Raw genomic sequence first — 13,306 nt, 5'->3', positions numbered from 1 at the left:
AATACTATGCAGCCATGAAAAAGGATGAGTTCATGTCCTTTGCAGGGACACAGATGCAGCTGGAAACCATCATTCTGAGCAAACTCTCACAAGGACAACAAAAACCAAACACTGCATATTCTCACTCACAGGTGGGAGTTGAAAAATGAGAACACTTGGACATGGAGCCGGGAACATCACACACCGGGGCATGTTGTGGGGGAGGAATAGCACTAGGAGAAATACCTAATGTAAATGACCAGTTAATGGGTGCAGCACACCAACATAGCACATGTGTACATATGTAACAAATCTGCACCTTGTGCACCCGTACCCTAGAACTTAAAGTATAATAAAAAATAAAAATAAAGTAAGTTGCTTTGAGGCACACTCAATTCTGAGCCTGCCTGAGTAGCCCCCATGATCTGACCGTGAACCCATGATCTGACCTTGAACACAGATGTTTAAAAATGTGTCCTTGTGTCAGACACCAGTTCCCAGCACACAGCAACCAACAACTCTGACAGCAAATCCTTGCTTCTGCCTTAGGGCGCACTGGTCCTGGGCTCAGCCATCCCCACTGTTAACCATCTAATCCGCACAGGAGCCCGATCTGATGGACGACTCATCGGCTCCTTATTGAAAACACTGAGGATCAGAGATGCTGAGTCGGCTCCTTGAGTTCACACAGCTTAAAAGTCATAGGGCTAAAATGGTAGCCCACATTATTTCAGCTCCTGAGCTTATAGCCACTGTAGCATTACAAGTTTTTGCTCTATATTTTACTCTAAAAGTAATTAAGATTATTTTTGGTTTTGGTTATACTTAAAACTTAGTTTTGATTACAATATATAACTTGCTGCAATGAGGTAATAGAACCAACAAGTTGAAACTCTATTTTTGCTATCTCTATTTAGCTCTTTTTGCTGTCTTCACACATTCTACAGTTTGTCAGTTGTAGTTTTGTTCCTGTTTAATTTCCTACCGTGGTTCAAAGTTCCACTTTGACCTTTCTGTATCTAAAGAGTCAAAATAGACTATTTTAAAATCTAATTTGAAGTTTTTCTATCTAAAATAGATAAAATTTGACGTTTTTCTATCTAGAGTCAAAATAGAGAAAAAAGAGAGGAACTATAGCTGAAGGCCAGTTAGTTTCATTTCATGGCACAATCAATTAACGGGAACCCATGGTCTGGAACAGTGTTTCTGGATCACTGGCACACACACGCCACTCTCTAGAGTGGCACTGTCTACTAAAAGCTTCTGTGATGGGGAAAGTGTCCATACCCTCTCTATCCAATATGGTGGCTCCCAGTCCCCACATGGCACTTTGAGCACTTACAATGTGACTAACAAGAATGAGGAACTAAAATTTTGATTAATTTCATTTTAATTAATTTGAACTTAGCCACATGCAACGAGGTGCTAGCATATTGGATACTACAGCTGTGCAGGAATAATCCAGATTAAAAGATTTATGGGAGTAAATACTGATTTGCAATAACATCTGTACCTGACCACATGGCTGCAATTGTCTATGTCCTTAAAACTGAATCTTAAATGACAGATATAACCAACGCTTGTGAACACTGATTTACCCTTCTGCTTAACAGTGGGTCCTCTTTCCCGTTGTGAGGCGGTCCCTACCCATCCGCAGGGCAAGTGTGGAGTTGGAGACGATGAAAGGGTGGGAACCAAAGAAAAATCGAGAACTGAGAACTCAGCAAAAAAGCAAAAATAGAAAAATAAAACCGCGCGGCATGGGCAGAGTGGCCAGGTGCTGATGCTGGGTAGGGTCTTCATCAGCCGCGGGGGAGGGAGGACGAACAAGAGAGGGCCAGCCCAAGGGCACACAGCCTCGGAACTGCAGATGTGCAGCCATTATCAAAATGCCATGCAGTGAGGGTCCTGTCTTTAGAGTGGAGAGACAGGGCAAGGAGCTGAGCACACAGACAGAGGTCAACTGAAGGCCTAGGAAGCGCAGTCAGAGATGTGGAGTGAACACTCGCCTTTCAGGCTGAATCTCTCACAGAGAACAAATGTGATTTTCTCAGTGGGCTGTCCTCACTGTCCTTTCAAAGGCCACACACACACAAACATCACCTCCCTGGAACTGCACCTGGAACTTGCTTCCACCACCTACCCATCCACTCCACCACCTGTCCGTCCACTAAACCACCTATCCATCCACTCTGACTGTCTGTCCACTAAACCACCTATCCGTCCACTCCACCGCCTACCCATCCACTCCACTGCCTACCCGTCCACTCCACTGCCTACCCGTCCACTCCACCACCTGTCCATCCACTCCACCACTGTCCATCCACTCCACTGTCTATTCGTCCACTCCACCACCTATCTGTCCCTCCACCGTCTATCTGTCCCTCCATCGGCTATCTATCCCTCTATTACTATTCATCTGTGCACTCCACTGCCTATTAGTCTCTCCATCACCTATCTGTCTGCTTCGTAGCTCATTATTCTGCTCTGTCACCTATCCATTCATCCACTCCATCACCTGTCCATCCATCCACTCCAATCATTCCACATCATTCATTCCATTGCTTACCCAACCATTCCTTTGTCTATCATCCCTGCATCACCATTCATCTGCTCTGTCATCTGTCCATCCATCCATTTGGATGCCTATCCATCCATCTATTCCACTGCTTATTCATTGGCTCTCAACTCTTCACAGCTATCCTAATTGTACATTGAACATTTTCTACAAGGAATGCTTTACATATGCATTTAAAGGTGATTAAAAATATTATTCAACTTGGCATGTTAATAAATTCACAGACCTGAAGAGTTGTCAGACCATGTGTCCTGTGAGATGTTTCTGGAGAAGTTTTGAGCCGTGTTTGCTACCTCCTCTGTTTCAGGCTCAGTCTCACCAATTGCCCCAGAATCAGCTCCCCTCCTGACAGTCACGTTCTCCATACATGAGGTACAGTGATGTGCCTGCCCTGCACTCAGTGACAGGTGTACCTGCCAGCCTCTGCAGGGTATTGGCTAGAGTCAGCACCTGGGTGTCCAGTGCTGTCCAAAGTTTACATGTCCAGCTGAATGCACAAGACCTTCTGACCTCACTCAGGGCCCAGGCAGCCCTCTTGCTGCTGGTTTCCAGCTGCTCCCATTTCTCAGGCACTGGGCTTCACTTCACTGGAGTTGTGCTGCTCAGCTGACCTGATCCTGAAGGTCAGCTTTGGTCAATCTGCACCTGCTGGTACTGGGTGTCTACCACAGGCTGTGCTCCTAGGCCTGGCAGAGTCTTCCCAGGTCAGTCTGTCCCCATGCTCGCTCACTGTGGCAGGCGTGTGACTGTCCTTCAAGGCTCAAAGTTTCTCTGTTCTGCATTCTCCAGTACTTAGGTTATCTGATCTACACGAAACCAAAATAGGTAGCAGAACACAAGATCTGATGACTTTTTTTCAGGTTTGTGAATTTATCCACATGCAAAGTTGCACGATGCTTTCTCTAAATTTCCTTAAATGCATATTCAATGGATTCTTTACAGAAAATACTAAATGGTATAAATTAATATAGCTGTAAATAAAGTAGGATGTGCCAGTGACCATTCTTCACAGCCCATCTGTTCCTAATTTAGTGTCCTCTGTTGAACACTGTTCCTCCCTCTTCATCTGTCCTGCGAAGCTCATCACTTTGCACCTGTACAATTGCCACTGACTTTTGCTTCACCTTCACCAGACCCACCCCACACATCACGGCCCCTCTCTGCCTTTGTTAACTCATCCTTCTGAAATTTTTGTTGTGGTTTTGGTGGGGAGAGTTTATAGCACTGCGGCTGAGAGCAGCTCTCAGGGCCCCAGACAGATGGACCACACTTGGCACTTTGCTAAGATGCTTGGAGTAAACGACTCAGACTGCTTTAGGCCTTGGTTTCCTTATCAGGCAATGAGATCAGGAGTTCTCCATAAGAGGACTAAACTCCACGAAGAACACAGCACCTGGTACAAGGAAAGACTATGAGGGCACCTCCCTCCCTACAGAGCTGCATGGTCAAAACTGTCACCTCTCAGGCTCACTCCCTTCCAGCAGGCCCAGAATGAAACATGGTGCATGGAAAGCACAGGCATAGGCTGTGGGCTTTTGTATTTGAGCTGGAGTACCACCTGCAGTGTGGCAGAAGTCAAGTCTTTGTCAGCCAGCAGGTTCTACTCTGATTCAGCAGACGTCACAGACCCAACCACCCAAAGGCACCTTCCCTCCCAGATGTGCTGAGATGTCCAGAACTCCTCGTCTGCACAACAGACCTGCATCTCCTCCTGGCTGTGAGGTGTGGCTTGTTCCATAGAGTGGTGATGGGGACAGTCCACATACCTTCTCTTCTCTTGCACTCACAAAGTTCAGGAACATGACATCAACCAGGGGATCAGAGGGCACAGCCAGACACACAAATGTAACTAGCACCAGTGCTCTGGGCTGAATGGTGTCCCGCAAATTCACATGTTGAAGCCTTAACCCCTAGTACCTCAGATTGCCCTTATTTGGAAAAAGGTCATTGTGATGTAATTAAGGTACGATGCGGTCATTCTCACCTAGGGTGGGTCCCACCTAGGGTGGGTCCCAGTCCAATATAGCTGGATACAGAGAGGCCCTGAGGAGTGGCTGTGTGAGGACTGCAGTGGTGCTGCCCAGCCAGGGAACCCCAGAAGCCTTAGAGATGCAGGGATAGATGCTCCATGGTGCCCTCAGAGGGACCATGACCCTGCCAGCACCTTGATCTCAGGCTTCTGGCTTCCAGAACTGTAAGAGGACACATTTCTGTTGTTCTAAACAACTCAGTATGCAGTACTTTGTTATGGCAGCAGTAGGACATGAATGCAGCCAAGAGCCTTAAGGCTATCTATGGCCTGCCATCTACATAGGATCTGTTCTGTGGAATAAAGTATGAAGTTTGTACCTCTGATCATTTTATTCCCACCTGGTTTTTTTCTGAATCACAGCCTGACCTACCTTTGCACCTTCCAGGGATATTAGCCCAGGAATGGTCAAGTCAGAGTTGTTCATAAATATTTGTGGGTTGTTTTTTTTTTAAAAGCAGGATGCTTTATCCAAAGAATTTATTATAAATCTCTTTTAAGAGCAAATTCCCCAGGACATTTGGAAACGTGATTTGATGTCCAAGTATCCATGAATAGCAACTCTCCATGAAGCTGTGTTAGCTGCACCCACTGCGGGAGGAGGAAGTAGCTGGGTGCCGCCCCGTCCCGCGGGGTTTTAGGAGGGGTGCATGTGGACGCCGGTGGCAGTGGTGCGTTCAGCCAGCTTTTGTTGCCGCCGGCAGATTGTGGCATATCACTGCCGTAATTAATCCCGTATTTTTGTAGCTGAAGTCACAATACTCATTTCAGGATAGAGTGAGAGCAAGGCGAGCCTATCTATACCTGTAAATGAATGATATCATTATTTTGGGAAATGAAAGTTTAAGCTCTGTGAAACACACAATCCCATGGCGATCTCAGCAGAGGAACTTGTGCGCGCAGGTGTTCGACGTGATAAGGTGCGTTGCCATTTATCTGTGTACTTGCAGACAAATATTAACATAGTCATGAATTAAGCTTTTAATCCCTTTTATTATAAATTGAATATCTTTATTTTAACAAACATCAACAATGCACACGATTGTGCTCCACGCTATTCATTGCTATTCCCCGCAGCGTGCCGGAACATGATACGCGGAAATACACATGTTTCCAGAACTGCCGGCACCTGCCTGAGTGTTCCGTGGCATGATTCATTCTTTCTTCCCCTTCTAAACAAAGACGCCCTCTCACAAAGACACTGTTCAGACAGGGAAAGAGGACCGCGGCTCTGTTTTGTGTCCTGGAAGTCTGGGAGCACGTTTCATGTTAGAGACATTTGTCAGAGACCAAGTTTTTACTTCTTTGAAACTTAAAAGGAATTTGATTCAGGTGCTGGGGTCAGAACAGCAAACCCAGGCTTGGTAAGCTGGGTGTCCAGCCAGGGCTTCTGTTTGGGGGGCAAAGTCTGGTTCTAGTCCCCATTTGCCCAAGCTTCCTGTGCCAGGTCCTACAGCGGCACAGCAGGGTCCTATGGAGATCAGAGGCAGAGGGAGGGACAGACGGGCCTCCGTCCCCATGGCCCCTGAGGCACAGGGACCAGGTCACTACAGCTGGCATCCCCAGGGCATCAGCATGTGCAAGGGACCCAGCCGGAGCCTGCAAGGTGCAAACGTGCACGAGAGGAACTCCGACTTCAAGGAGGGAAGTCAGAGCGGAGGGAGGGCGGAGGGAGAGGATGGGAACCGAATGGTTCTGGCCGGGCGCAGGGCACGAGGAAAAATGTAAGGCAAGCGTGAGGGGTCAGGATGGGAGAAGTCAACCCTGATGGCAGGGATGCAGGCAGGTCTTAGGTCTAGGAAACAGTGTCTTGAGGCCAGTGGACATGCTAACACGTCAACAGGAAAGGAGGCGCCGTGGGACACGAGGCGGCCACAGCATGTTTGTCCCGGAAGGGACTTCGTGGAACTGATCTTTACTTGTCAATTTTTATTTATGTACTTATTTATTTAGAGACAGAGTCTTGCTCTTGTCGCCCAGGCTGGAGTGCAATGGTGCAATCTCAGCTAACTGCAACCTCCGCCTCCCAGGCTCAAGTGCTTCTCCTTCCTCAGCCTCCCAAGTAGCTGGGATTACAAGTGTGCACCACCACACCTGGCTAATTTTTGTATTTTTAGTAGATATGTGGTTTTACCATGTTGGCCAGGCTGGTCTTGAACTCCTGATCTCAGGTGATCCACCTGCCTCGGCTTCCTAAAGTGCTGGGATTACAGGCGTGAGCCACTGCGTGCGGCCTACATTTGAATGTTTAACCTGACATTTCAGAGACGACAGGCAGATCTGCTCTTCCCTCTCCCCCACAGAGAGCCCCTGAGGTGACGTGGAAAGGGAATTCCCTGGGCGCAGCACCAGTCAGCCTCTCACCTTGCTTTACAGTCGCCAGTCACCCCACCACATCCATGATGACACAGGGCGAGAAAGTGGATGGCTCATGACGGAGCCACCCTTCCCAGAAAACAGCACAGCACCTGCAAGCACCAGCCGACTGTGTAAAGAAGGTGTAGGCGGGTGCAGCAGCTCATGCCTGTAATCCCAGCTGTTTGGGAGGCTGAGGCAGGAGGCTCGCTGGAGCCCATGAGTTCAAGACCAGGTTGGGCAGCATAACAAGATGCCTTCTCCACAAAAATTAGCCAGCTGTGGTGGTTCCAGCCGCTCAGAGGTGGTCCCAGTTGCTTGGAGTCTGAGGTGGGAGGATCACTTGCATCCAGGAAAGAGAAGCTGAAGTGAGCCATCATCATGCCACCGGCCTCCAGCCTGGGTGACAGAGCAAGACCCTGTCTCCATAAAAGGATGGCGTTTGCCAGCAAAGCCTAGGGCACTTTCCGATATCACTGCTGTTAAAGGGTGGTGGCTGCCCAGGAGGCACACTGGCTGTTCAGGGGTTCTATTCCTCATGGCCCTGGTGAGGCTTGGATTTCTAAACGATATGTCGGGCTTTGCCATTTTAAAGAGCCTTTATTAAAAGGTGTGAGATGTGTACGTGCTGTACACAGTGAGTATGGAGAGGAAGATAGATTTCCTGTCATTATTCCAGTCACGGGCCTGAGGCGCAGCGCCGTGAGATGCTCCAGAATGGGAGACACTGGAAAGGAGAGCAAGCTCCAGCCTGAAGTTCCCTTCCTCTGTTTTAAACACTTTTTCTTGTTCTGTGCTCGAAAGAATGCTATTCCTCCAGTTAATAGGATTCATCAGAAGCTTCATGTTTGCCACACGAAACGGAAAGGATGTTTCTCCAACAATGTTACCTAGGGATCTAGTTTTTTCTACCAAAGGACAAATGCTGAAAATAAATTCTGATGGCATGAATAAGGTGTAGCTGAAGAGGGAAGTGGAGGATGCCGTGAGCATGCAGTTTGTTTAAAAGCTTACATCTTGTTTAAACAATTCAGAGTAATCTTCATTATCCCCAAAAGCCTTCTGATTGTTTTATTCCTTCAAATGCTACCTATTTAAATCATTTTTCTTACTTTACATATGGTGCGGTATTATTAGCTCCAAAAAGTGTGTGCGTGACGTCTCACATGCAATCCTCCAGGCTCGGCAATCTGCTGAGAGGCTAACACTGTCATAACAACGTCTTTCTCCTACAACACATCAGGGCTCCAGGCAACGTGCTAGGGAAAACAAATCCTACCAAGGCAAACACAGCCCCAGGCTCCAGGAGAGGAGTGCGCAGCCGCCCTGTGCCTGGCTCCATCGCGGGACTGGGGTGGTGGCAGCAGGGTGGAATCACGGGCTAAAGTCTCCCATAAACATCCCACCCACAGGCCCTGGAAAGTGACAAATGGCCCTCAGAGTGGGGTGCGTGCTGGAGAAAGCCGTGGGGCGTTGCCACTCGGTTTACATTACTCACTGCAGAAAAGGGCTGTGGTTCTAAACAGGACTACCAAGAAATAAAAGAATGTCAATCTTACTCAGAGTCGTGATTTTATTGTCGCTTCATGTGTGGGGTTTGAAAAGCTCAGCACTCAGAAGGCCCTTATTTTCAGCGCTCTGCTGAACTGGGAGACGACAGAGCAGCAGGGCCTTGAACACGCTCTCCATCTGAGCCACATGGCCTCAGGCCCAACCAGCTTCTCTGTGCCTACGTCACCCCCGCCCCATTCTATAAAAAACAGAATTCGGTGTTAAATGCGCGCCTCACACTTTACTAATAGGTTCCATCTTGAAACTATAACCCACTAACAGAGCAAGCCTTTACACTGTAAATCTTATGTACAACCTGGTGCTTTTTCATTACTTACGTGTGATGGAGCGCACCTTTGCTCTTGCCTCGATTTTGTCCTTGGGTTCGTGACGACAAAATCATGCTTAGTTCTTCCCCTGCACTCAGATCTGCACTGGTGTGAAAAATGTAGCCATCAAGACGGTTTCCTGCGTTTCTGCCTCAACTCTCTAACTGTGTGGAATGCAAACGTTATTTTATTTATTTACTCGGGTTGACTCTGGTACTTCAAGTTAAAAAAAAATCATATCCTCTTTCTATTTTCTCTCCTGCTCTGCTACTAAAGGAATTTCTCAAAGTTGTCAGATGTGTCTTCTTAGAAAATTCCTGTTTTTCCCAGTTCTATGAGACCAAACACCAAAGGAAAACAGAAGAGTCTTTGAGGCCAGTGGTCTGTGTAACTCCTCAATAGTTCTGTGACTCTCAACTTCCCCTCCTCCAGTGATATAAAATTTATCATGATTGTTCTCTTTATGGTTAATAACTCACCTCTCATACAAATTTTAAAGCTACAAAAATCTCACCATGTACCTAAAACTGTTTATCCTGAGATCTGTGTCTCTGTCAGAACACACCCTCCTGAGACACCCAGAACACACCCTCCTGAGACACTTCCAGGAAGGACAGGGGTGTGGCGTATGGCGTGGAATCTCCTGCTCCTCTTCATAGAACTGAGTAAACATTTTACAAAGAAACAAAAGCCATGAAGAAAACATAATCAACGTGACGGCACCAAGAACGCATCACACGTGTTGAGAAATGTTGGTCAAACAACGCAACTGGTGAAACTGAGTGAAAATTAAGAAATCGGGCTCACCTGCCCATCTTTCCAGGCGATCCATTTGCTGAAGCAGGTGGTGAAGAAATCTCGGGCAACCCCCTGATCCCTGACTCCATAGGCGCTAAGGTCCCAGATGTAGAAGAACAGAGGAAGGCGTGTCAATCCCCACCCCAGGGAAAGCACAGCATCTGGGGTGCCTGGGCCACATCAAGGGTCTCTGAGTTGTGCACAGTGAGAGAAGTGACATTGTCACAGTGACGCGGGACTGACAGCGGATATCAGGGTATCTTGCTGAAGGATGTGCCCCCAACTTTGAGAACTCACCCCAGCACTGATGGTTGAGCAACTAGGGAAGCACCCCAGATACCAGGCTTCTGCCCCCTCTACACTCCTGGGACACAGGACATGCGTCAGGGACTGGAACCCTGCTGAGGGGCTGCAGAAAGGATGAGATGGAGCCTCCATGACGGGAATGGGGCCACGGAGAATCGCCCACCTCACGGGCCAACAGCAATCCTGGATAAAATGATCACCTCTCCCATTCAAAGGTAAGAGAAGGAGAAAAAGATTATTGTAAACATATGCAAAAATTTTACTGCACAAAAAACCAAAGATTATAGCATGCAAAAGAGATGAAGTATGTACCATGAAATACCATTCACTCCACAAAACAAATTTCATAAAACAGCTTTATACTCAAGGGAACTAGGAAAATGATGAATTTTTAAGACAAGAAATACAATGTGAGATGATATGCAGAGAAAATGAGGAGAAAAGCAAGCTAAAATGCTAAAGCAAGCTTGTCCAACCCATGGCCCACTGGCCACAAGCAGCCCAGGACGGCTTTGTGGCCCAACACAGATGCGTAGACTTTCTTAAAACATTATGCGATTATTTTGTGATTTTTTTAAAGCTAATCAGCTATTGTTAGTGTTAGCGTATTTTATGTGTGGCCCTAAGCAATTCTTCTTCCAATGTGGCTGAGAGAAGCCAGAAGATTGGACATTCCTGTGCTGAAGGAAGAAATTAGGGAGCTAGATATGCTCAGTAGCACTGCAAAAGGAGCCACAGAGAGCAGGACGGGGGCTGCAGAAAGCCGCATCCCTGGCGGTGACGCCAGCCCAAGACAGACGCACAGCAAATACAAAAGGAAAGGCGAAGAGAAAAACCAGTTCAAGGAAAGGTGAGGCACACAGGGAAAGATAGAGGGATGCCACAACCATGTAGTTTTCACAAAAAAGGATCCAAAAAAGAAAGGAAAACTGGCCAGATGTGGTGGCTCACGCCTGTAATCCCAACACTTTGGGAGTCCAAAGCGGTGGATCACCTGAGGTCAGGAGTTTGAGACCAGCCCAGCCAACATGGTAAAACCCCATCTCTACTAAAAATACACACAAAAAATTAGCTGGGTATGGTGGCGCACACCTGTAATCCCAGCTACTTGGGAGGCTGAGACAGGAGAATTGCTTAAACCTGGGAGAAAGAGGTTGCAGTGAGCCGAGATTGTATCACTGCACTGTAGCCTGGGTGACAGAGCGAGACTCTGTCTCAAAAAGAAAAAAGAAAAAGGAGAAAAAAGAAAAGAAAACTACTCAGTTATCTGTGGAAACTAATGAACTAAGTAAGACCTGCAATTTCTAATAATGCTCCCTGTACCAGAGAAAATATAAGTTTTAATCAACATGCTGCTTATCAAGTGGATCTACAGGCAGAATTAGGCACTTTACAAAAGAAAACAAATGCACCTCGTGCATATTAAGAGGCTGACACACCGGTGTATTTCTCATCCCCACGTCTTGCCAAAATGAGGACAACACAAGCAAGCAAACCAATCAAAGCCACCACAGACCCCACACCGGCAGGAACGGTGGGTGAAGCTTGACTGCTTGCAGAGTCCAGAAGCCCCAGCCCAGACGCACACAAATGGTTGGGGAAGCCCCAGCGCAGACGCATACAAACGGTAGGGGCGCAAGGCAGCTCGTGCTGCGTGTGGAGCTGTGCTGGCCACAGTAGGAGCCATTAACCATATATGCCCATTGAAAGTCAAGTTTCAATTTATTAACATTAAATAAAACTTAAAATGTAGTTCCTAAGCTACACCAGCCCCAGGCTGTGAAGTGGCCCCATGTTGGGGTGCAGACAGGCCAGCTATCCCATGCAAGTTGTTCTATGGACAGATCAGACAGGGGATGGGCAGAAGCCCCTCACTGCCCTGCTCCCTCCCTGTAAGTCTGCACACTCCCCTTTTCCACCACCCTCACCTCTGGGCTTTATCCTCCAAATGGGAGCAGAATGGAATTTCAGACATTACTTCCAGGCACAACTGCCAAAAAGAAAGGTAAAGGAGGGAAGTTTCCTTATTGCACCCTTTTTAGAAATGCGGACTCTTTCTCTGGAAAATCCTGCTTGTGTTCCTGGGCCTGAATTTGGTCACATAAATATTCCTAAAGCAATCACTGGCAAGAAAATAGGATTATTACTAACGGCTTGGATGCTAGAAGGTAATGGGTCAGTACCTTCAAAATTATGATAAAAATTTATCTCTATTCTATACCTTATTAATAAATGATCAGTCAAAGTAGAAACAAAGAGATTTAAGACATGAGCATTCAGGAAATTTACCTCCCATGCCTTCTTTCTGAGGAAGCCACTGCAGGATGCGCTCCCACAAAACAAAAGAGCAAAGCTCCAAAGGAAATAGCGTGGGGTCACAGAAGCTTCATTATCTCAAACCAAATGTAAGATCCACAAGTGGTTTAATTCTCAAACTCTTAATGCTGGAGTAAAATTGTAACTTTTCTCTGCCTGGGTGTACAGCATAGTTCCTTAAACAGCCAATATCCTGAGTAGTCTGAGGCCATCTGTGCACCCTTCCACCAGGGCAGTTCTAGGGCTGCTCAGGCCACAGCTCCTTTCAGTGACTCCCCCTCCGTCCTTCAGGGTCCCTGCAATGGGAATACTTTTTCATTCAAAAGGGCTTGCAGAGCACTTTGCACATTGTTGATCTTAACTTTTTTTTAATTCAAGTGACATGAATTTTTTCTGATAAAAAAATAACTTTCAAGTCAAAGCAATGTCTAGTTATATACCCCCAAAACCGGAAAGCAGGAACCCCAACAGATACTTGTCTGCCCACGTTCACAGCAGCATTATTCACAACAGCCAAGAGATGGAAACAATCCATGTTCATCACAGATGAATGGATGGACAAAATGTGGCGTGTACATACTGTGGAATAAATAGTTTTAAAAAAGGAATGAAATTCTGACTCACACTACAGTGTGGATGGACTTTGAGGGTATTATGCTATGTGGAGTAAGCCAGTCACAAAAGGACAGATACTGTACGATCCCACTCATATGAGGTCCCTCAAGTTGCCCCACTCATGGAGACAGAAGGTAGAATGGGGCTGCCAGGGGCGGGGCAGGGGAGGGAATGAATGTTTCATGGGTGCACAGCTTCGGTTTGAGATTGTGGAAAGTTCTGGAGATCGATGGAAGTGATGGTTGGACAATGTAAATATACTTAGTGCCACTGAACTGTATGCTTAAAAATGGTGAAAGTGGTTAATTTTATTTTGTGTGTATTTACCACAGTAAAAATCACTAAAGAAAAAAAAAAAAAAAAAATCAAAGCGATGAGTCTGCTCAGACACTAGTTTCGAATGTAGCCTTAAGAAGTCACTGAACTTCTTTGGGCCCCAGATAGCAAAAA

At 46.8% G+C, this 13,306-nt stretch overlaps 1 protein-coding gene across 1 annotated transcript in view; it reads right to left on the bottom strand.

Moving 5' to 3' along the window:
• LOC108527073 (uncharacterized) overlaps positions 1–4,452 on the bottom strand; it is a 63,646-nt gene extending 59,194 nt beyond the window's left edge. Inside the window, exon 1 of the mRNA XM_017868243.1 lies at positions 4,324–4,452. Within this exon, the coding sequence (XP_017723732.1) occupies positions 4,324–4,359 (36 nt within the window). The 5' untranslated portion in view covers positions 4,360–4,452. The remainder of the gene's footprint in view (positions 1–4,323) is intronic.
• Positions 4,453–13,306: the final 8,854 nt, after the last annotated feature.

Source organism: Rhinopithecus bieti, unplaced genomic scaffold, assembly GCF_001698545.2.
Source record: "Rhinopithecus bieti isolate Rb0 unplaced genomic scaffold, ASM169854v2 scaffold_3734, whole genome shotgun sequence".
Lineage (NCBI taxonomy): Eukaryota > Metazoa > Chordata > Mammalia > Primates > Cercopithecidae > Rhinopithecus > Rhinopithecus bieti.
The sequence above is the reverse complement of the archived record's forward strand: the minus strand, read 5'-3'. Positions and strand labels throughout refer to the sequence as shown.